The 24,907-nt window shown below is 40.5% G+C and overlaps 1 protein-coding gene across 1 annotated transcript in view; it reads right to left on the reverse strand.

The window, feature by feature from the left end:
- Positions 1 to 13,607: 13,607 nt before the first annotated feature.
- The window catches only part of CNGB3 (cyclic nucleotide gated channel subunit beta 3), a 161,353-nt gene continuing 150,053 nt past the window's right edge, over positions 13,608 to 24,907 (reverse strand). The window contains exons 16-18 of the mRNA XM_012471030.3: positions 18,424 to 18,570; positions 18,007 to 18,181; positions 13,608 to 15,800 (exon numbers count right to left, since the gene is read on the reverse strand). Of these exons, the coding sequence (XP_012326453.2) occupies positions 15,528 to 15,800; positions 18,007 to 18,181; positions 18,424 to 18,570 (595 nt within the window). The 3' untranslated portion in view covers positions 13,608 to 15,527. The remainder of the gene's footprint in view (positions 15,801 to 18,006; positions 18,182 to 18,423; positions 18,571 to 24,907) is intronic.

Below are 24,907 nucleotides of genomic sequence, written 5' to 3' on the forward strand. Positions count from 1 at the left end.
GGTGGTCTGTACTTCATATTTTACTGAATTAAACAATTTGGGGGATATTATTTTATGGGATTTATTTGTTTAAAAGATATTGAGTTGGGTCCAAGATACTCTTCTGGATACAGTAAGGGAAAGATTCTTAGCTTATAGCTAGAATGACCTGAGATACTTAGCACTCACATTTTGTCAATCATGTTAAGAAGGATAGTATATCCACCCAACTTAAAAAAAAAAAAGTTTTTAAATTACTTTTGTTATGTTCCAGTCATTGGGCAGGACTTTGCCAGTGGTGACCAAGGCAGCCACAGTTGCTGCCTTTGTAGAAATAATAGTCTAATAGGGGAGAAAAAACATTGAGCAAGCAATTATAGAGGTGTGAGATCTGTGTGTGAAACAACGTACAGTAGAGAGAGAGATAACCCATCCTAAGACGCAAGGAGTGCTTCCCTGAGGATGTGCCATGTAAGCTAAGACCTGAAAGTTAGATGGTGAAGAAGGTTAAAAGTACTTATGAAGCTGTCAGGCCGAGTCAGGCCAATAACAAGTATAGAGTTGAATGTTTTAGGAGTGTAAAGAAGTTTGAGTTTGTTAGAATATAAAGTATAAGTGGTAAAAGGAGAGCTGAGAATGAGGTGGAGTGGATGGTGGTGTTTATATCCTAAGGGCCTTTGCGGGCAGGGAAGGGAGTTCAGACTGAGGCTTAGGGTAATGGGATGCCACTAAATGGATTTAAGCAAATGAATGATGTGATTATATTTGTGCTTTTGAAAAACTGGAGGCCATACTTTTTAGGGCAGACAGATGAGTTCAGAAGCCCACAGAGTTCCGTATGGAATCCTGTGACCAAATATGGGTCTAGTCACAGTGGCTTTGCCTTGATGAAGGCCAGATGGCAAAGTTGATAGTAGTTACCTTCTGGAGGAGACTCAGCTGTTTGGTCATATACTTTCTAAGTGTCTGATTCTAGGTCTGTTTCCAAATTCTGTGCTTTTCCTGCCTCACAGTCAAAATTGTCTGGTAGGCCCATATCTAGTTGGTTCCTTAATGTTGCAGAGGCTGATTCAGACCTGGTGATAATAGATCTCCAGGTTTGCCAAACCCTTGCATGTAGCAAGACCGTCACCCTTGTCACTTGTCACCAAACATCACTACGTTTGGCCAGATTCTCCAGAAAAACCATAGTAGGTTGAAATGTCCATACAGAATTACAGTTTGGTTTGGCTGTTCATTCCTTACTCCACGAGGATGGCAAGTATTATTATAAGCAGAATTGTGACTTCTTACTGCTTGGGAAAGGGGAGCTCTCTCTGGTCTTTCATCAGCAGATGCTCACAAAGCACCAAGTTTTGTAGCAGCACCTGGTCTAGGACTGGACTGAGAAAAATTTCAAGAGATGGGAAGCTTTAAGGAGTTCTCAGAGAAAAGTCTGAGTAGGAAATGGTTTGTATTTTTCAACAACCCCTTCCTTCCAGTAAGAAGTATTCAATTTTTCTTTGCACAAATATTGGGTAGTCTATTACTAGCAATCAACAGGGGAATTCAAACAGTAAAAAAAAAAAAAAAATTCTTGCTGATTTCAAAGCTTATGATCTAATATGGAAAAGGAGACAAAATATGATGCTAAACAGAACAAGAGTGAGCAAGTGAGGGACTCTGCTGTGGCTGGAGTAAGACTGGTCCATCTCATGCCTTCAGGCATCCACGGTCATAAGTAAATAGGGGCTCTTGAATACTGCTTCTGGAAAGATCCCGCTATCATTCGTTACTCTCCACTGCCATCCTGTGATCACTATTCGTGCCACTCCTCACAAGAAGCCCAGACCATTGTTTCCAGCCCCCATATTCTGACTCCACATCCCACTTCTCTCCAGTGCCCCAAACCCTTCCACTCTGCCCTCAAGAACTGCATCATTCATTAGCAGAAATTCCTGATATCAGTGTTTCTTTCTGAACAGTCAACTTCATCTTTTAATTCTAATTAAAACCTGCCTCTTGAAGAACATTGCTTCTGCTGCCCTCTCAAGTGATGGTAATTTCCTCTTCCTGATCTACCACTGAGCTTGGAGGCTGCATAGATCCCCTCCTTGATCCTCCCTTCTGCTTTCAGATAGCTTTTCCCTCCTCCTTAAAACCTCCTGCTTTGAATCTTATTAGATTAGATCATCACTCTCCTTATCCCACCTTATAATACTGTTGCTCTCTATTCGACCTCAGCCCACACTCTGAAGGTCATATGCTAGACCTTATCATTGATTTAAAAAACCCCTCCCTGATCACATTTTCAAGTATTCAGTTTTTCAAATAACAACCCCTTTTGCAGTTCACTCCCTTTAGTACCACAACTCTTAAAAAGCCTGCCTTCAAATCACAAATCCTACTGACTTCTCAGTGTCTCTCATGGTCTGGCCCCTCCTGCTCCTTACTTTTCTCAACTTCTTTTCTACTAATCTCTGTGTTGTCATTCTCTCCAACCACATGGGCTTTCTTGCTCCTACTTGAATATGCCTGGCATATTCCTGGCACGGGGCTTTTGTGCTTGTTGTTACCCCTTCCTGAAAACCCAGCCTCCCCTGGTCACTTGGGAAACGTTGTTCCATCACCTCCTTCGGGTCTTTATTTAAGCATCACTCGGTGAGGCCTTTTCTGATCACCTTATTTAAAAGTGTACCTCTTTCCCTAGTACTTTTTATTTTTCTTCTGTTTAAAGTATATTTATTTTGGCCAGGTGCAGTGGCTCGTGCCTGTAATCATGGCACTTTGGAAGGCTGAGGCTGGTGGATTGGTCGAGCTCAGGAGTTTGAGACCAGCTTAGGAACGTGGTGAAAACCCATTGTATTAGTCTTTTCTCATGCTGCTAATAAAGACATACCCAAGACTGGGTAACTTATAAAGGAAAGAGATGTAATTGACTCACAGTTCAGCATGACTAGGGAGGCTTCAGGAAACTTACAATCATGACAGAAGGGGAAGCAGACACATCCTTTCTCACCTGGAGGTGGCACAGAGAAGTGCACAGCAAAGTGGGGGGGAAAGCCCCTTATAAAATCATCAGATCTCAAGAGAACTGATTCACTAACATGAGAACATCATGGAGGTAGCCACCCCATGATTCAATTACCTCCCACCTGGGTCCCTCCCATGACATGTGGGGAATATAGAAACTACAATTCAAGATGAGATTTGGATGGGGACACAGCCAAACCATATCACCTGTCTCAACACAAAACTGAGCTGGGTGTGGTGGAGCACACTTTTGATTCTAGCTACTTGGGAGGCTGTGAGGTCAGAGGATCTCTGACACCTGGGAAGTTGAGGCTTTTAGTGATCCATGATTATGCCACTTCACTCCAGCTGGGTGACAGAGCGAGACCCTGTCTCAAAAAAAAAAGTGTATTTTTTTCCCCTGTCCTCCCTCACCCACTAGAGTGTCAGTTCCAAGAAATCTGAGATTTTTGACTGTTTGTTCACTGCTTTCTCTCCAGAGCCTAGAAGAGACCTTGGCATTTAGTAGGCATCCCCTAAATAGACACTGAAAGGATGAATGAATGAAGTATGTGCTAGAGTATATGTAAAGATAGAAGTTAGTTTGTATAAGAAAATACTGAAGCTTAGAGTGGGAAGATTTTCTATTCAATGTGGAGAGCAGTCAGGGCAGTGGGAAGATCTTGGAGAGCTTCATGGAGGGCTTGGCATTTCATCCGAGATTTAAAGGTTTTATGGGACTTTATAACGTAGAGAAAGCGGAAGAGCCTTTTAGCAAAGAAACTGGCCTTGTCAGTGGCATGGAGTAAGAAAGCGTGGGTTGAGGGTAACAACCCTTTTGTTTCATAACTAAATCTCTTCAGTTACTTTTACAAATGTGATATTGAAATTCAAACTATTACTCTTTCATGTATTTTATTTATTTTGTTTAGAGACAGGGCCTCAAACTCCTGGCCTCAAGCGATCTGCCTGCCTTAGCCTTCCAAAGTGCTAGGATTATAGGCATGAGCTACCATGCCCAACCACACATATTTCTATTTTATCTGCAGTTAGTTTTTTTTGTTTTTTTTTTTTTTTCGGAGATGGAGTTTTCACTCTTGTTACCCAGGCTGGATTGCAATGGCACTATCTCGGCTCACCACAACCTCCGCCTCCTGGGTTCAGGCAATTCTCCTGCCTCAGCCTCCTGAGTAGCTGGGATTACAGGCACGCGCCACCATGCCCAGCTAATTTTTTGTATTTTTAGTAGAGACGGGGTTTCACCATGTTGACCAGGATGGTCTCGATCTCTTGACCTCGTGATCCACCCTCCTCGGCCTCCAAAAGTGCTGGGATTACAGGCGTGAGCCACAGCGCCTGGCAGTTGGTCCTTTTCTGAAAGACACTCTAGATCTGAATCTTTCCTCTCAGATTTGGAATATAGATATGGTCCTAACATGGCTGACTTGATCATCATCTGACCCCATAAAATCTTGGCAAATGTACTTGTTTATCTGAAAAAAAGCCTGCTTTAGGTGGATACTACTTTTATCAAGTCAGTCCATGGTCTTCACATTTGAAAAGCAGTGTGTTATCTTTTGACCTTGAACTCTGCTTTACTCTGGTATAGCCCTGGAGAAAGTGTCTTCTTTCCTGTTTTGTAAAATGGGACATGGAGTAGGAATCTTTAAGTTCCTTTGCAAGTCCAAGATTCTGGTGTAAACAACAGAGCTTGATTTATTCAAAGCTGGGTACAAGAAGCTGTATCACGAGCCCAGTTAATAACCCTTAGCATGCACTGTATGCTGAATTCTGTTTTACTTAGGATTCCCAGCAGAGAGGATTCTCATAAATTTGTAGCAGAATCATTGTGTGCAGTGGACAGAGATGACTAGAGGTGCAAAGGGACAGTAAGGGGCCTGTGACCTTTCAGGTATCACTCCCTTTCCTCATCTGAGGGAGTTATTATCTAGAAATGTCAGGTTGCATTGCTTAATGGTGCACATTTGTTTGACCTTTGCACCATCACTTCTAGTCACAAAAATTATAGTAGGAAAAATACAGTCAGTCATAAAAACCCATAGAGGAAAACATCAAATTTTACTACAATGTATGGATATGGTTCTTGAAATATCAGTTTCAAGTATCTTTGGTCTAATTAGTTACAATAAATTCCAGAACAGCATAATGATTAATTAATGTCGTCTAAAGATTTAAAAAATTCCTCGTAGGAGGGTAAAAGCATTATTATAAATATAGAACAGGTCCAAATTACTAAAAGTACAGACTCTTCTCTTTTTGGTTTTCTGTGTAGCAATTTTTCATTTAATACAACTGAAATAAAATAGATCGTTATATATCAAGGGTGTTCAATCTTTTGGCTTCCCTGGGCCACACTGGAAGAATTATCTTAGGCTACACATAAAATACACTAACAGTAGCTGATGAGCTAAAAAATGAAAAATAAATTACAAAAAAACTCATAATGTTTTAAGAAAGTTTACGAATTTGTGTTTGGCCACATTCAAAGCTGTCTTTGGCCACATATGGCCTCCAGGCCGCAGGTTGGACAAACTTATTATATATTATTTTAAGAGGAGACCAAGTTACTCCTTTCCTTTGGGTATACTTAGAGCTTTCACCCCATTCTAATACTGCAGTTGGTGAAGTTGTGCAATTTATTTAATTTTTTATTTAATTTTTTTTTTTTCTGAGATGGAGTCTCACTATGTTGCTCAGACTGGAGTGCAGTGGCACGATCTCCGCTCACTGCAACCTCCGCCTCCGGGTTCAAGCCTTTCTTCTGCCTCAGCCTCCCGAGTAGCTGGGATTATAGGCACCTGCCACCACACTCGGCTAATTTTTGTATTTTTAGTAGAGATGGGGATTTCACCATGTTGACCAGGCTGGTCTTGAACTCCTGACCTCAAGTGATCCACCCACCTCAGCCTCCCAAAGTGTTGGGATTACAGGCGTGAGCCTAGCATTTTAAATTTTTTTTTTTTTTTTTCCGACAGAGTCTCCCTCTGTCAACCAGGCTGAAGTGCAGTGTCACAATCTCACTCACTGCAACTTCTGCCTCCAGGTTCAAGCAATTCTTATGCCTTATCCTCCTGAGTAGCTGGGATTACAGGCACACATTACCACGCCCAGCTAATCTTTTGTTTGTTTGTTTTTTTAGTAGAGATAGGGCCAGGCTGGCTTCAAACTCCTGACCTCAGATGATCCATCCGTCTCAGCCTCCCAAAGTGCTGGGATTATAGGCATGAGCCACTGCGCCTGGCTGAAGTACAATTTAAAATATTTCTAGTTCCAAGTTCTCTTTTAAAGAAAGGTTTTGCTTATTTTTGACATGGTCTGTGTGTATGGTTGGCAGATTTAGCAAACAAAAATACAAGATGTCAAATTTGAATTTTGGATAAAAATGAATATTTTTTAGTATAGGCAAGTCCCAATTATGGCATGGAGCATATCTATACTAAAAAATTTTTCAGGCCAGTCACGGTGGCTCACACCTGTAATCCCTGCACTTTGGGAGGCCCAGGCAGGTGGGTCACCTGAGGTCAGAAGTTCGAGACCAGCCTGACCAACATGGTGAAACCCTGTCTCTACTTAAAATACAAAAATTAGCTGGGCGTGGTGGTGCAAGCCTGTAATCCTAGCCTGTTGTGGGACTGAGACAGGAGTATCACTTGAACCGGGAGGCGGAGGTTGCAGTGAGCGGAGTTTGTGCCACTGCACTCCAGCCTGGGTGACAGAGTGAGACTCTGTCTCAAAAAAAAAAAGTATTCATTAATTGAGTGTCCTGTGTTTTATGTGACAATTCTGTTTGCTAGATTGCAGCAATGGCCACAATCTTTCCACTGCCTCTGGATCCACTCCTTTTGCAATGTGACTTTGCTGTCCCCCCATTAAGAAGTGGATTTTATTTCTTTACCCCTTTTAGTCTAGGCTGGTCTTGTGGCTGACAGAATGTGTAGACGTAATAATGTGTGAATTCTGAGCCTATGCCTCAAGAGCCTGGCTCACTTCTGCTTTCTCTCCTGTCAGAAACTTGTGCAGTTTCCACACCCAGTGTACCCATTTTCAGGATGACAGACCATGTGGTTAGATACAAGTTGTCCCCTCTGAGACTGTCCTGAGACTGTTCTACATCAGCCAGCTCCCAGTCTATCCAGCAGCTGACTATAGAGCATGAATTAGCTCAGCTAAGACCAGAAGAACCACCAGCTGAACCAGCTCAAATTGGCAATCTATAGAATCTAATAAATGACTCATAAGCTAATAAATGATTATTTTAACTCACTAAGTTTTAGTTAGCAAAAGCAAATTAATGTAGTTTGACAATGCAAAGTAGAGCTGGGCATTTTTAAGACCAGAGAACAGCTTATAGGTTGTGCTGAGTTTTGGGGGTCATAGATAAAAGTGATATAGAAGGTGATGTAATCACGTTTGAGCAAATAACACTTGGATGGCTTCAGTGAATCAGAGGAAATTGCTTGTTGAAATAAACACTTGTGCCCACAGGGCGAAAAAACTACTTCTTACAGAGATGTTTTCCTTCTTTAATTATTTAATGTTTAAAATATAGCACCTTTGCTGAGTGGCTTCTTCCTTCTTTCTCTGCAGATATATCTCTTTTAACCAGCCCATGCCACACTGTATTTCTGGTGATTAATTGTTGAGGTCAGATCTGGGCAGTGGTAGGGGAAGAATATTCATATATAATAAGTCTTCACTTGACATTAACCAATTTTACCATAGGCTGATTAGCATAAACAAGAGTTAAGTTCCCATGGCTTATTTCTGGTCATAAAAACATCACCAAACTTCTAAATAAAGACCAAGACACCTATAATATTAAGCATTGACATAAGTGTGAGCTATACATACATTTAGGAAAGATTAATTAAAACAAGATAATTACTAACTCAATTATTCCAGTTCAGAGTCTCAAGTGACCAGAGACTATCCCAGCAGTGAAGGACGTAGGTGAGAACCGACCTTGGACAGGATGCCATCCATTGTAGGCTGCACTCACACACACCCACACTCACTCTGACTGGGACCATTTAGACACAGCAGTCCACCTAACAGGCACTTCTTTGGGATATGGGAGAAAACTGGAGAAACCCACACAGTCATGGAAAGAATGTGCAAAATCCATGCAGACAGTGGCTGTAGTGAGGAATCTTATTTTTTTCTCATTAATGTTATAACAAAACAACATTGTATATAATGACGGTAATTGAGAACCTGCTGTATCTGTAAATCACCAATTAATTAGTCAAATGATTAATGAACATGAACTATAAAGAGTCCAAAGAAGAGATATACATGGATTAGCAGTAGTAGGGGAAGAAAGAAGTAGGGAAAAGCTCACCCTTTATCTCTGGGGACCCCTGGATATCTGGGTTTTGACTCTTGGCCAAGATAAGGGCAGTGAGAATAATGTGGTGTTTAAAGTGCTAAACTCTGGTGACTCCAAGAGTCAGTTTCTTCACTGAAGGTTTTCTAGTGATCTAACGGGTTAGGCAGCCTGTCTTTGATATGTGGCCAGAGGAGTATATGAAGCCCACTGTTGACTTTATAGCGTTGAGCTCTCTCAAAGCCCAGATTCCTTGCACAGATCTTGGTGGTTCCTCCCGAGACAGAATCTGGTGAGATCTTTGTGTAACCACTTTGGGGAACTTGCTCATGGGATGTCCGTCAGACCCCCGACTGCTTGCCTGTGCTCTTTTTCTCTTGCTGCATTGTTTCCATGGTCTTTACATAAAAGCCCCACATGAATATGAGTATGCTCTGTGGAGTATAGTGAAGTTCTTTTCAATATCCAGACATGGGAAATCTTTGCATTCACAATGCCTAGGGAAAGAGATGTCTTATTTTCTTCAACAAGAAAATGGTGAGGATGATAAAAATAATAATTACCTCATGGGGCTATTATGAAGATTAAATAAGCTAATAGAGCTACAACACTTATAGCAGTATCTGGTACACAGTAAATGCTGTATAAGTGCTAGCTATTATTATTTTCAGCCTGTCTAAACCTTAGTGATATGGTTTGCCTGCGTCCCCACCCAAATCTCATCTTGAATGATAACTCCCACAATTCCCACATATCGTGAGAGGAAGCTAGTTGGAGGTGATTGAATCATGGGAGTGGGTCTTTTCCATGCTATTGTTCTCATGATAGTAAATAAGTCTCAGGAGATATGATGGTTTTTAAAATGGGAGTTTCTCTTCACAAGCTCTCCCTTTGCCTGCTACCATCCATGTAAGATGTGACTTGCTCCTCCTTGCCTTCTGCCATGATTGTGAGGCCTCCCCAGCCATGCAGAACTCTAAGTCCATTAAACCTCTTTTTCTTCCTAGTCGTGGTCAGCAGCATGAAAACAGACTAACACACTTAGCATGGGAGACTTCTTTTGCTTCAGCTTTGTGTGTGTGCATGTGTGTGTCCTTGATAAATGCTTCCTGTCACTCATTATTAAGAAAAAAATCTTGTTTTAAAATGGCTGGTTCTTTTTCTTTTTCTTTTTCTTTCCTTTTTTTTTTTTTTTTTTGAGACAGAGCCTTGCTGTGTTGCACAGGCTGGAGTACAATGGTGTGATCTTGGCTCATTGCCACCTCCAACTCCCAGGTTCAAGCGATTCTCCTGCCTCAGCCTCCCAAGTAGCTGGGGCTACAGGCTCCTGCCACCATGCCTGGCTAATTTTTATATTTTTAGTAGAAATGGGGTTTCACCATGTTGGCTAGGCTAGTCTCAAACTCCTGACCTCAGGTGATCCACTCGCCTCAGCCTCCCAAAGTGCTGGGATTACAGGCGTGAGCCACTGCACCTGGCCAATAGCTGCTTCTTAATTGTTCATATGAATGGGTCACCCTGTGGGGCATATATTATTGAAAAGTAATTCACTGTCTGCAATTCAACATTTGAACTTTTATTGGGGCCCATGCAAATACTCTAGTTAGCATGTATTCAGGGTTATTAGCAACATGTGAGTTGTAGGATAACTATTTTGGCTTCTTGATGTTTGGATTAGGTGAATGCTAGGTTTAGTTTGCATTTTGGAGAGCACACTGTTTAGCCAAGGAAATGGGTGGGAGAAAGTGCTCCTGCAGGGAAGGATGTCAGTGCTAATCCACATCATGACAAGTGGAAACAGAACAGTATCGTGAATCTAGATAGGTGGCAGTAGACAAGGTGCCCCTAGAGAGACTGGGAATAAAGTCAGGTGGCTGTTCTGCACCAACAGCATTTGAAAGACTTTATTGATAGCCAGAGACTTAGTGTTATTTGAAATCGAGTATAGAATATTGTAAGATAAAGAAATGCTGCTGCCTTGAGGAGATCTTGGTGAGGGAGAGAAAACCTTCCTGGGATCGCTTTCTGAGAATTCATAAATCCTTAGCTGAGGATAGTGAAGAGAGTGTGAAAGAAGACCAACAGGGCCTAAGCATTTTAAAGCTATACTGTTTCAGCAAAAATCTCAGCAGAAAGAATGAGGCCTGGCGAGTGATAAAGGTGGACTCAGGGAGGCTGGGGCTGGCCCCAGCACTGAACAGAGGGGATCCCAGGTTTAATTTGAAGATCCGATTCACTCAGTTACTTTTTATCATGCACAGACATCTATGCTATCCTAGAAAAGCAAAGCAAAGCAGCCAAATGTGGTGGCGTGAGCCTGCAACCCCAGCTACTTGGGAGACTGAGGTAGAAGTTTGAGACAAACCTGGGCAATAGAATGAGACTCTGTTTCATAAACAAAACAAAACACCTATGTTTAAACATTATTTAAATCAGAAAATGCTTTTGAAATTCACAGGGAACCAGCCTGGGCAACAAAGCAAGACCCTATCTCTACAAAAAATACAAAAATTAGCCAGCTGTGATGGCATGAGGGTGTAGTCTCAGTTAGTTACTTGAGCGGCTGAGGCGGGACGATTGCTTGAACCCAGGAGTTTGAGACCAGCCAGGGCAATATAGTGAAAGCCTGTCTCTACAAAACATTTTTAAAAATAGCCAGGTGTGATGGTACATGGCTGTAGTCCCAATTACTTTGGAGGTTAAGGCTGAGGTAGGAGGATTGCCTGCGTCTGGGAATTTGAGGCTGCAGTGAGCTGTGATCATATCACTGCATTCCAGCCTGGGTAACAGAGCAAGATCTGATCCCAAGAGAGAAAGGGAGAGAAAGGGGGAGAGAGAGAGAGAGAGAGAGAGAAAGGAAGGAAGGAAGGAAGGAAAGGAAGGAAAGGAAGGAAGCAAGGAGGGAGGGAGGGAGAGAGGGAGGAAGGAAGGAAGGAAGGAAGGAAGGAAGGAATCCATGGGAAAAAATGCCTCCCCTATGCATGTTTTACCATATTCTAAACCCACCCCTCAAATATTTCATATCTTTAAGCACTGTAGGAAATTAATATTATCAGGAGTGGGTTCTGGGCTTATGGTCTGTTTGGAAACTAGGAGATACAATAAAGCCAAATTTATTAACATGGTGCAACACAGGAAATCATCCACCAGAGAAAACCTGAGTGTCCCAGCAAACACAGGAAAAGGCACAGTTACTATAGGACATTGGGGAAAGGGAGAGGTTAGTGGAGTTTAAATGAAGTGATACTTTGACAGGCTCAAATTAAATCAAGACAGTATTTAACATCGGGCCTGGGCTAAAAAGCAAATGTAGGGCCCTGTTTCCTTGGAAACTAATACATTAAGATGATAAACAGAATGTTGTGTCCAAAACTCTCTTACTTGAATTTGTGCACCTGGATGCTATTTTTTTTTTTTTTTTTTTGAGATGGTATCCCACTCTGTCACCCAGCCTGGAGGGCAGTGGCACAATCTCGGCTCACTGCAGTCTCCACCTCCCTGGTTCAAGATTCTCCTGCCTCAGCCTCCTGAGTAGCTGGGATTACAGGCACCTGCCACCATGCCTGGCTAATTCTTGTATTTTTAGTAGAGACAGAATTTCACCGTTTTGTCCAAGCTGCTCTCAAACTCCTGACCTTGTGATCTGCCTGCCTCAGCCTCCCAAAGTGCTGGGATTACAGGCATGAGCCACCATGCCCGGCCACCTGGATGCTTTTTTGTGTCAAAATAACTAAGATCCTCCAGGCAAAAGTGGAATGTTTCGGTCTTATTGATAAGATTTCAAACAGCAAAGTTTCTGACAATCGATGATTTGAGAAAAACAAAGTTTCTCAAGTACTATGTTTATTTGTCGATTAATAAAAGGAAATCCCCAATTTAAAACATACTCAAAACACTCTATATATCTTTCAAAAGTATACACATGACTAAAGAACTATGTTATAGGCATTAGAGACAGTGCCTATAGGGGGAGAAGGAAATTGGAGTAGTAACAGAAATAAATAACATGAGAAAAAAATAAGTCAAGAGCATCAGCCAGTGATAGTGTGGCATGAACTGAGAAGTGTGATGAACTCAATTCTATGCACTTGTTGGTTTAATAACAGGCCAGGAAAGAAGTAAGGTCTCTAGCAACACTAGAATCTTTCCTTTTGGCTGGGTGCAGTGGCTCACGCCTGTAATCCCAGAACTTTGGAATGCCAAGGCAAGCGGATCACCTGAGATCAGGAGTTTGAGACCAGCCTGGCCAACATAGCAAAACTCTATCTCTACTAAAAAATACAAAAAATTAGCCAGGTGTGGTGGCTTGCGCCTATAATTCCAGCTACTTGGGAGGTTGAGGCAGGAGAATCGCTTGAACCTGGGAGGCAGAGGTTGCTGTGAGCCGAGATCATGCCATTGCACTCCAGCCTGGGAAACAAGAGTAAAACTGTCTCCAAAAAAAAAAATCTTTCCTTTCACCTCAATTACTTCTCAACCGCACAGGCAGCCCTGTAGACACAGTGCTATTCCATCTAACTAGTGCCCGAACTGCCAACGAGGCTTTTCTTCTATACATGAACAGGTCTCCACTTGACCACTGCAAAGATTACTGAGAACGACTAGTGTTATGGACTGAATTGTGTCCCATGTAAGTCCTGGCAGACCAGTGACCAGAGCAGACTATAGGTAAAAAGTACATGTTTATTCGCATCGAACAGAAAATATGCACTGGGTGTTAGCACTGGGACTGAAAAAGAAAGGATAATTAGAAAGATTATAAAAGAAAAAGAAATTGGTGGCACTATATAAACAATAGAAGAGTTCTTGAATTTTCTTAGATATTAGTCTGATGGATTGGAAATAAATTGATATTATCTGAAACAGGATAGCTTGGGAGGGAAAATAAGTGCCAGGGGAAGAGCATAAATTGCAATGGTGTTATATTCTAATATCATTTGAATTAATTACGAGGTGTAAAGGTGTTGGGGTTCAGAGGTTCAGGGGAGCCCTCAGCTCCCCAGAAAGGACGTTTCTCCAAGGTTCTTGGTCTCCTGCTCTCTCAAGAATGAGAGAGGGGACCAGGTGCGCTCGCAAAGTAAACACTGGACCCCCGAGTTTTTGCAGAAAGTGCATTTATTTAGGTAGAGAAAGAGGGAAAAAAAGAAGAGAGAAAACTTCCACGAAGAGTGCAGAAGGGGACTCCAGAGGGGAAATCCAGAAAAAGAAAGCTCCTCTCACACTGAGTGAGAGAATCCAGAAAGATGGAATCCAGGAGAGGAAAGACAACTTCCTCACTGGGTGGAAGGGAATTGAGAGAGAGAGACGAGTTTAGGAGGGGAAGACAGGCTTCCACCAGAGAGTGTTCGTGGAAGGGGATCTAGACATGGAGTCCGAAGGGGTGTGGAAGAAGGGGACTGTTAACCTGGGAGGAACCCCCACCTTCTCCGAGACCTCTGGTCAATGAAAGGAGTTCCTTGGAACTTCCGCTGGAGTGATTGACTTTTTGATTCTTCCCGTGCTCACGAGAATTAAAACAGACTGTTAAATCTCCCGATGGAGAGAGACGGGAGGTGGGCATGACACTGGGAAGTTCTTGCCCTTAAAACTACAGCCCCTTGTGGACCCGGAAAGAGAGCACATTCCTTCAAGAGGAAAGCATATTGTTCACAAGTTGAAGACTTTTGTCCTTTTCTTTTCCAACTGTCAGACTCTTCAACCCTATTCTACCTTTTCTTTCTGGGTCTTTAAATCTCTCTTTTTATACACATTCACTCTTTCTGCATACAAACTCCCATTTCTCAAATAAGTGCTATTTAACAATTTGTCCGTATTCCCTTAAATCTTGAAAAAACCAACCATCCTTTTGTAAAACTTGTTATATTTTGTGATACTCAAGCACTACATTCACAAACGGTGACTCTGTCAGATGATACAGTTTGTTATAGTGATTGATTTGTACATGGTTTGCTAAATGCATCTATGTTGTAGGCTTTTCAGCTAAATAATTTGTTAAAACCCTCTCAGCAAAGTGCTGTTACAATGACCATCTTCAGGGACTTGGAAATAGCCTCATTATACAGAACTCATGTTATACACTAATGGCATGTATTAGAATGGAATTCTCTATGTATTATTACTTCCGACATCAGCCTGGCCTTTGTAGCCTCTTCACAGCATGGAACTTTGGTAATTATGCTAATGCTAGCTAATTCATGAGGGCAACTTCCTAAAGTGCACTTAATTAACTTGGAGATTTTGTAAACAGCTATACATGTAGGTTCCACAAATTATGGGGCTATGTAAATCTGACATGTGTACAGTCTGCCTTCCTAACCTCATTGCTTTTTTTTTTTTTAACTAAACCTTAATTTTAAACAAGAAGTTCCAATCTGATATCTTTTCCAGCAAGTGCTTAAGGAAGATTCTAATAAGTGTCACTTTAGCCTGTATCCTTCAGTCCAAGTCCCGTGAGCCAGATGAATTTGGTAGATTGATGTCTTTTAAGTTGGTTAGAAGAGAAAATATTGAAGTTTATTTCTTTAGCAAAGGGTATAATATTTCCAATATGTCCCTGCAATGTGATTTTGCCAGTTTGCTGGTTCTGCCAACCAACATTGCTCTTCAGGGGACTGTTTTAAAAATTGGACTTCTCATTCAGAAGGCTTCATGATCTCTGTTTCCCTTCAGTTCAGCTGCTGGGGATTTTTTGATATTATAGTGACTCATCATCCTCATTTGAATGAAAATCATCTGATTTTTGGCCTATTGCATTAAAATCTCATAACCCTTACATGTAAGAGGTGAAATCCATAAACCTAGAACAATTAGCCAGGCTTAACAGTGGCATACAAGAAATTAAACATGATAAAAATTAAGAGAAAAGATTAGTGAATCACATCACAGGCAAGAGCAAGCTAGTAAAAATGGAAGGAAGAAAAATATCATCAGGAAAGAATCAAAGGAAAAGAAAACTTACTACATGCAATTAGAAGATGTAGCAATTGCGTAAAGTTAATGACAATGGAGAATAGGGATGGTTTTTAATAATCTTCTTATTACCACTGCATGAAATCACACTCTCAGATAAGTCCTAGAAACTAAGCTAGGGATTTGCCTTCGGTTTCTCAAGGGTCCCAGCAAGGTCGTTTCCCCTCATTAATTGAAGTTACAATCCTAGGTACAATCTCTTTGGGAACTAGCTATATCACATCTAAAGAAAATAAAACATTTATTGCTTAGCCTTTTCTTTGACTTCAATAGTAAGAACCTCTTCTCCACCCTCAGCAGAAGGAGCCATGCTGATGATGAGTGATTGACGGGAAGTTCCTCTGGGTAAAACTGTCCTTCTAACTGACTGGGGCTCTTCTTCCACTGCAACAGGACTTGCTGTATATTCAGGCCTGTCCAGTGGCTTCTCTGCTGGCTCCCTTCCTTTATCTTCATTTTCTTTTTGTTTATCTTCATTTTCTTTTTCCTCTCCTCCTTCAAAATTTTCTTTTTTCTAGAAGGAGCAATTACAAAGAACTGGTATTGAAATTATAATTGAAAACATTGGATTGGATTTTGATTAGCAGGCAATGACTAAGATCACCACCAAGACAGACTGTCTGAATTAAGTGAATCCAGGAATCATGTCTGCTTTGCTTCTGCCTATCATTTAAGTAAGTTTCTGGTATACTAGAGAATGGAGCTGTTGTTGCATTTGACTCTTGGTGTTAGTCTGAATTGCATTTTTTTTGTCTCTGCCAAAAAATTCTCTTCCTATTGGTCCCTATACTCTGAATTAGACTCAGTGCTCAGGACTCTGTTTTTGCTTTTTAAATATTTACTTATTCTGTAGAGATAAAATTTTAAATATTTATTTTTAATAAAAAAGTATTAACCAATACTATATAAAATTACTGTAGAAAGTAGAATTTTCCTCTTGCATAAGCTCATGGGAGAAGCTCAGGAAGAAACTTATCCCTTTCCTAGTACAATCTTTGCCATTTGTCCCACAGGTGCTTGACCTGTCATGTTTGAATCTATTGTGTTTAGCACTAGCTATAGAAATTTCATAGCAAAAGGTACACTGTGCTCTTTACTGGTAATGCTTGGGATCAATTTGAGAAAGGCTTGCCCAGGATGTGAATGTGCACTGATAAAGCTGAGATTCTTTACACATTTACTTATATATTTCTTTACACCCATACATTTTAATGCAAATTACTATTTCTATGCTGATGCAAATTAAGCATTTGGTTTATGCTGGATCCCTGCATTTCACCACAGTGTTGTGTGTGTGGAAAAGGAAAAGGCAAGGTTTAGTCTTTTGTATATGACTGACTTTATAATATGTGCTTTACTCATTTTCCGAAAGGTCCACAGCTACCCGTTTCTACAGTTTTAGAGATAACACAATGACTAGGTTCAGAAAACCTGAATCCCACTCTGTATGTTTCTCGGTATCTGCCCTCATAGACTGATTATGAGAATCAAAGAAATATGGAAAACAAAACAAAAAAAGAGAAAAACAATAACATTTGATTTCTTTACCTTTCTAGGAATCAAAAGGCAGCTTGGTGTAGGCCTGTAAGTCTGAACACCTGAGTGATAGCTTTCTGCTCTGTAACTAATTATGATCTTATCCAAATTCCTTGATCTGGGTTTCAGTTTCTTTATCTATAACATGAAAGGCTTAAATGAAATTTACAAAGTTTTTTCTGGCTTTAAACATTTGTGATTTATAGTAATTGAATATTTGTGAAATGTTGATAAAATGGTTTATTTATATATCCATATGTATGTCTATATATATGTACAGTTGATTCTTATTATTCATGTAGTTTTGTTCTATAAAGTTTCCACAAACAGCAAATTAGCAAATACTGAACCATTGCTCCTGGGGAAAATTCAGCATTAGGTTCTTATGAGCTTCCAACCATAACATTTTTCTCAATTGGTTAATATATAACTTTCTATCATGTGTGTTTTTCTTTAGAGATACCCTATTAATTTGATCAATTAATTAATTTGATGTATTATTGACTCATTACATTGAACTCGTGGAATCAGCACTGTAATTCCTGAATGAAGTTTATCTAACATACACATTTTCTCTGGAAGGCACATCACAGCATTTTGGCACTTAGGAACACTAGACAGTATTTAGGACTATGCTTGGGGGCTATTTTAAACAGCAAAATCAAACACACGCAAAAAGCACAAAAATGTGAAACCCATGGCACAAAAAGGGTCACTCATTTATAGTATAAGAGCTGAAACAAGAAAGGAAAATGCCTCTTTGTTCAACTTCAACTGAAAATGTATGCACTGGACAACTTCAATGTTTTGCCATCCCGTGCTTGCTCTTGTCCACAAACCACCACAAAGGCACCGTATCAATTTTAAGTTACAAATAAATTATAGTAAGTAGAATCACAAATATAGAATCTGTGAATAATCTATGAAAAATGAGAGTAAACCGTATTTATAAATACATGTATATTAAGGCCATCTATAAACATCATGTGAGGGTTAAATGTGATAATATATAGGAATTCACCAGTTTAAATAATAATGTGCTATATATAAAGCAGGAATTATTAGTAGTAGATTAGTCCAAATTATCTCAGTGTCTGAAATGGAATTAAGAGTAGGAGTTTGTGTGGATATACTTAGTCTGGGGCCTTCTCCATGACAGCCCTCCATTCCCTCTGCCTTATTACCTGAGCTGTTTGTTCTCGCTTCAATTTGAGTAGTCTTGCAAGACTTGCTTTTCCTGTGCCTCCTAGGAGAGTTTTAAACAGTTTGGGTGTCTCTTCTTTTGGTGGGAAGAGGAAGGCAAGATTTTTTCTTGGAGGGGTTGCTTCTGCAGTCTTAGCCTTCTGCTTTAAAAGCACTCTGTGGGTAGGAGAGAAAAGCTGTTTTAGGTAACTCTGTGAGAGTTCTGGCAAAATCTACCAGAAAAACTGTAATTTCTCCTAACCTGTGAAGTTTCAATGGGTACCTACATTAACCTTTGTTTATTAAGCATATCTCATTGTGATGAAGTTTATCACAATCATAATACAGTTCTCCTTATCTCAGAGTTTACAAAGTAAAATCAACTGCATTCATCTCTGATGGGGTTTTAAAGGATGTACCTGGCTTTCTTCATGAGGATCCTTTCAGAATCTGGATAATGCACTAGAATTTCTTGAAGAGTCTTTTTGTCTAGAGTTAAAAGATTGGCAAACCCATGGGCCACAACATTGGCAGTTCGACGGTTTCCTCCTCCTGCTGCTAGAAGGCTGTGAGAGAGAAAAGTGAGTCTTTGGCGCCAGTTTCACTTTTCCTTCACTGAAATTTCTTTTAAAAAATAGCAAGTATTATAAATACTTATACTGCTTCAGAAATCATTCCCTAGAGGTGAGGGTCCAGGTGATTGTGCAGAGAGTGTCAAGATGTGGCAACAGAAATGGCTCAGTTTTCAATATATTTTGTCTCTAACTCTCACTTCTAAGTCCCACAAATCAAGGACTTGTGGTTGTCAGTATCCTGTCAGATCCTTCATCCTAGATTCCAGGAATGCAGAATCCTTTTGGACTGGGTATCCCTCATTTGCTCCTTCAGATTTACTTTTCACCTCTCCCTGTGCTCCTTTGTTTCCCAGGAAGCTGACCTCTGTAGGCTTGCCCTTTGACGTCGCTTGGGCTCAGCCCTTGGAAAAGACAAATAGGGAATCAGAAAGCAGGAAGAGAGTAGGGTCAGAGCATTTATCTCCATGTCAACCTTTAGGTTAGCAGTGGCTGGAGCTCTCTACCAAAATCTACAGCTCCTGACACATGGATGTCTTCTAGAAGTGCAATTCCCACCACTCTTGCTGAGTTCTGGCAATGATGCTCTCATTTTTTCCTGTTCAGGCCTCACTGTAGTAACAGTTCCTTTGCTGCTGCTAAATTTGAGATGCATTGCCACCTCTTGTTGGTGTGGTAGTCTGTTTTCACCCTGCTAAAAAAAGATACACCTGAGACTGGATAATTTGTAAACAAAGGAGGTTTAATTAACTCAGTTCTGCATCACTGGGGAGGCCTCAGGAAACTCACGGTCGTGGTGGAAGGTGAAGGGAAGCAGGGCACATCTTACATGGTAGCAGGAGAGAGAGAGAGAGCAAAGAGGGAAGTGCCACACTTTAAAACCATCAGCTTTCCTGGAAACTCATTCATCATCATGATAATAATGACAATCATGGGTGGAAACTGCCCCCACGATCCAGTTGCCTCCTACCAGGTTCCTCCCTCAACATGTGGGGATTACAATTTGACATGAGATTTTGATGGGGACAGAGCCAAACCATGTCAGTTGGGTACCATTAGACTTTTCTTCACTGCTGTCAGCAATCCCTTTATTAAAGTTTACTCAATTGCCTCACTTGAGTGTGTCTGTTTCCCACCTGGGCTCTGACTGATACAGCAATCAGCATCAAATGTGAAAGCCAGCTCTTCATGAGGCCCTGGTCACCTCAGATGAATCCAATCTCGTCTGCTGCTATACTCCAAAATCATCTTGTTTCTCAATGTTATAAGCTGCTCTGTAATACAGTCCTTCACATACATCTTCCCACCTAGAATGCCAGGGAATTATGGGCTTTATGTCTTGGAGGGACACAGAAAGGAGGGACACAGAAGAGCATTTTGCATTTGAGAAATAAGCAACAAAGAGTGGGGGGATAAACAAAGACAGAAATGAGTAAGATAAATGAATAAAACGTCTATCATTACCAATGATCTGAGAAAGAAGGGTTGGTCTGTAAAAACAGAACAAGAAAAACCACATTTCAAATGTTTGAAAAAGACACCATAGGGTCTGCATTGAGAGGATAACACAATAGATTGAACCCCTTGGAGTTAATGTTAGAAATTGAGAAAGAAGGATCACATTAACAAAAACAGTCTCTACAGGTGGAGAAGACAGAGAAAACACTCTGACCTCTGGAAGAAATGAGATAGGAGAAGCTGCATGGGCCCTGTGCCTGAAGATTTATGTTACACAGTATGAACAACTCCTACTGTTGTTGCAGAAAAGGGAGCATTCCAGTTGGCTGTTAATTGTTAAAAAACTAATGTAGGGTTTTAGCTCTGACAGGTTAAGAGCTTGGAAGTCATTTCTCCTCTCCTTACAACAAGAAAAAGCTGCACAATAGAAAAATTAGTGACTTTTCTTGGATCCATCAGAAAACTGAAGTCACAGGGCAAACTACCACCCCCAAATCTGGAGAGACAGGTGAATCCATAAAACTACAGCCACATCTGCTTACTGCAGCCGAAGGCCCTGGAGTCAAAACTGGTAAGAATGCTTAAATGCTACTTTTCATGAATTGCTGGAGGCTGAATGTGGACTAATATGAGAGTGAGAAACTCTTGGGGGGCATGGTTATAAAGTCACTCACACTTCTGTGGGATTTACCACCAGAAAGCTCATCAGGTTCTTACGGTGAAGAGCCAAGGAAGATCCCCTCTTGGCTCTGGCAGGCAGAGGGGAAGATTTATCATTGTAAAATATGCCCAGAGCATATCTGTTTTCCATACCACAGGCCTACTATTTAGAGAAAAATACTTTCCCAGAGCCTTGCGCCACCTGAGGGAAGAACATTTTTTCCCAATGCAGCCCCTTTAAACCTTCCTGTCTTATCTAAGAGAGATGGAAAGTGAAGAAACTCCTGTGAATGTCACAACATTGGGACATACAAAAAAACTGAAACTTAATCATAGAATTATAAATTGTTTCCCCTTCTCCATGCCTTACCTCCACATCAAGGCCCCTATATAATACTAAGGATTTACAGCTGAAACAGCGGCAAGATGCAAACCCTCTCTGAGAAGTTACACTTAGGCTTTCCTAAGCTCAGTCAACAGGGGAGAGACAAAGACAGAACTAGGAGGAATCTGAAGCCTCTGGCACCAGCAGCTATAGCAAATGTTAAACACAGCCTAATTCCTAGCCAAATTAGCATAAAATGTCACACCCAAAGGCCTATTTACTTCAGTCCATAATATTTATTACATAATTTTCAGCTTTAAACAACAAAAAAATTATAAGGAATGCTAAAAGGGAAGAAACAAGGCAAGCAGCAGAAATAGAATGAAATATGACACAGATGCTGGCGTTATTAGACAGGGAGTATTTTAAAACCCTGATTAACATGTAATCCCAGTACTTTGGGAGGCCGAGATGGTGAGATCACTTGAGCTCAGAGTTCAAGACCAGCCTGGGCAACATGATCAAACTCCATCTCTACTAAAAATGCAAAAACTTAGCCGGGCGTGGTGGCACCCTGTGGTCCCAGCTACTTGTGAGGCAGAGGACGAGAATGGCTTGAGCTCAGGAGGTGGAGGTTGCAGTGAGCCAAGATTGCACCACTGCACTCCAGCCTGGGCAACAGAGCGAGAACCTATCTCAAAAAAAAAAAAAAAAAGCCCCAGAACTTTTTAAAATAAATGTCAGATACCAAATCATAGATCTAGGGAGATGGAGAACATCAAGCAAGATAAATATCAAAAGAAATAAACAAAAAACCCCAACTTCTGGGCATAAACTGCAGAAAACCAAAGACCTTGAAAGAATCCAGAGGCAGGAGGTACCTAAGATAGAGAGAACCAAGGATAAGAGTTGTAGCAAATTTTTAAATTAGAATCCATGCAAGAAAGAGAGTGGAATACAGTATTTAAAGTGTTGCAAGAAAAAACTACCAACTATAATTCTATATTTAGTGAAATGACCCTTCAAAAGTAAGGGAGAAACAAAGTCTGTCAGAAAAACAAAAATAGAGGGAATGAATTGCCAGCAGCTTGCCCTGCAAAAAAAATTTTAAGTTCTTCAGGGAGAAGGAAAATGATATAGATCAGAAACTCAGGTCTACATAAAGAAAGGAAGGACATTTAAAAAGGCATAAATGGAAGTAAAATATTTTATCTTTGTCATTCTTTTTTTTTTGTGTGAGATGGAGTTTCGTTCTTGTCACCCATTCATTCACTCTTGTGCAATCTCAGCTCTCTGCAACCTCTGCCTCCCAGGTTCAAGCGATTCTCCTGCCTCAGCCTCCTGAGTAGCTGGGATTGCAGGCATCTATCATCACACTGACTAATTTTTGTATTTTTAGTAGAGACAGGTTTTCACCATGTTGGCCAGGCTGGTCTCAAACTCCTGACCTCAGGTGATCTGCCCACCTGGACCCCACAAAGTGCTGAGATTACAGGCATGAGCCACCATGCTTGGCAATTTTTCTCATTCTTAATTAGTCTAAAAGATAACTGTTTAAATAATAAAGTGGTAATGTGTTTGGTAATTATAGCCTATGGATAAGTGAAATGAATAACAGCAATGTCATAAGAATTGAAATGAGAGGGAAGAATTGAAAACATTCTGTTGCAAGGCACCAACCTGTGAAGTGGCACAGTGTTATGTGAAGGTAGGTTCAGATTAGTTTAAAATGCATATTGAAAACTTTAGAGTAACCATTAAACATTTTTAAAAAACAAGTATAATTGTTACGCTAAGAGAGAAGGAGAAAATGAAATCATATAAAATGCTCAAAGCCAGAGAAGGAAGGAAAAATGTGGGAAGAAACTACTGTAAGGCCACCCATGGCTTCAAACTTGGCCACTTATCTGCACCTAGCATTAATGACAGGCTCCAGGACTCTCCAGGCTACTTAAGAATGGAATTAGGCCCTGCAAGGTGACTCACATATATAATCCCAGTACTTTGGGAGGTTGAGGCGGGCAGATTGCTAGAGCCCCGGAGTTTGAGACCAGGATGGGCGACGTGGCAAAAAATACAAAAATTACAAAAAATACAAAAATTAGCTGGGCATTGTGGTGCACACTTGTAGTCCCAGCTACTTGGGAGGCTGAGGTAGAAGGATCACTTGAGCCTGGGAGGTCGAGGCTGCAGCAAGCACTGTGATCACACTGATACACTCCAGACTGGGTGACAGAGTGAGACCTTGTCTCAAAAAAAAAAAAAAAAGAATAGAATTCCTCCTCTAAGGCAGAAAGTATATATTTGGAACCTTTAAATATGTGCTCAATGATTTCACATTTCAATTTTTTCCTTTGTGGAAAAAACACTAACTTTAGTCTTTTCCTAAGGTACTCATAAGGCAAGCTTCACCTTTGCCAGAGAAGACAAGAAAAATGAATTTTACCTCATCTATGTGTCTATGTATCATTCTAACTATCTGTCATCTGTTGTCACAACCATATCTTCACTCATTCATCTACTCAGCTTTCTATCTACCTTTTTCCCTAACTTTCTATGAAATTGACGTTAATATTTGAAGGACAATGATTGGACGAGTCTATTTCATTCACATTCCTGTTGTCATAGACACAGGGTAATCCAGTAGTTATGCAGGGCTGGGTGGCATTGGGGAGGTTAATTTAAACCTGAGAATATCTGTATATGTATGTTAGACTATGAGAACAGAACGGAAATAACATATTTAAATGTCAGGTTATTTTGAGATTTCTCAAGTTTTAATTAAACTTGCCTACAGGTTACACGTTTGGAGTGCTTGATGAGTTTTTGAACGGAAGAAATAGTCTGTCTGCCAGATGGATTTTGCCCAAACTCTTTCAGCAACGTTTAAAATAGGATCTTTTCTTCATCTTGTCCACAAAATGCTTCTCCAGCATTCCACCCATGGAAAGTTTCACTCATTAAATAGTCTAAATATTCCCAACCCCACATAGAGTTTCTGAAAGAGCCCATGCTGGAGGACAAATTGTTGAGGTTGCTATTATGTCCCTAGGTAAAAATAGAGTTAGCAGAGCAATGGACCAGGAAACAAAGAAACGGTTCTAATCCTAGAGCCACCTCTATTTGCTGTGACCTTAGACAATAACTCAAATACTTTTTTGATTTTCACTCTAATCATGTAAGTATTTATTAAGTGCCTACCAGGTATTCAGCACAGTGAAGTGAGGAAAAAAAGAGAATTATTAAAGCATGGTATGGTTTTGTGAAAAGAATACATGCTTTGGAACCAGATAAGTCTACCATCTTTTACGTTTCTGAACAGATTACTAAACTCTCCTGTAGGAAACAAGGCCATATTTAGTATCTACTATAGGTTTCTGATTATCTTTAAGAAGAAATAGTACTAGTATGCCAAAGTGGGGTACTAGTGTGCCAAAGTTTGTACTAGTGTGCCAAAGTGGGGTACTAGTGTGCCAAAGTTGAGTGAATGAACAAAAGCAGGTGTGAGAATGTCATGGAGAAATGATATATTTGGAGACTATGTAAGATAACTTGTATATGCAAAACTCAGTAAATGTGAGGAACAAGTATACACACACACCCACACATACATTTTCACATACATACATAATAGCATATACAACATACATTTGTGTGTATGTGTGTATATATATGTATATATATGTCTGTGTGTGTGTGTGTGTATATATATATATATTTTTTTTTTCAGACAGAGCTAGAATATTCAGATAGTCCCTGGTCAGTCACCCATTCCAAGCTTTGTCCAGGACTGCCACATCATGTGGGATTACAGATTACATGTTACATACACAAACTGTAATGTGATTGGAGCCCTCTGGAGTTGCACAGTATACAACCTGCACAGCT

This window comes from Aotus nancymaae, unplaced genomic scaffold (genome assembly GCF_030222135.1).
Source record: "Aotus nancymaae isolate 86718 unplaced genomic scaffold, 86718_ANA_hifiasm-v0.15.2.pri h1tg000036l, whole genome shotgun sequence".
Lineage (NCBI taxonomy): Eukaryota > Metazoa > Chordata > Mammalia > Primates > Aotidae > Aotus > Aotus nancymaae.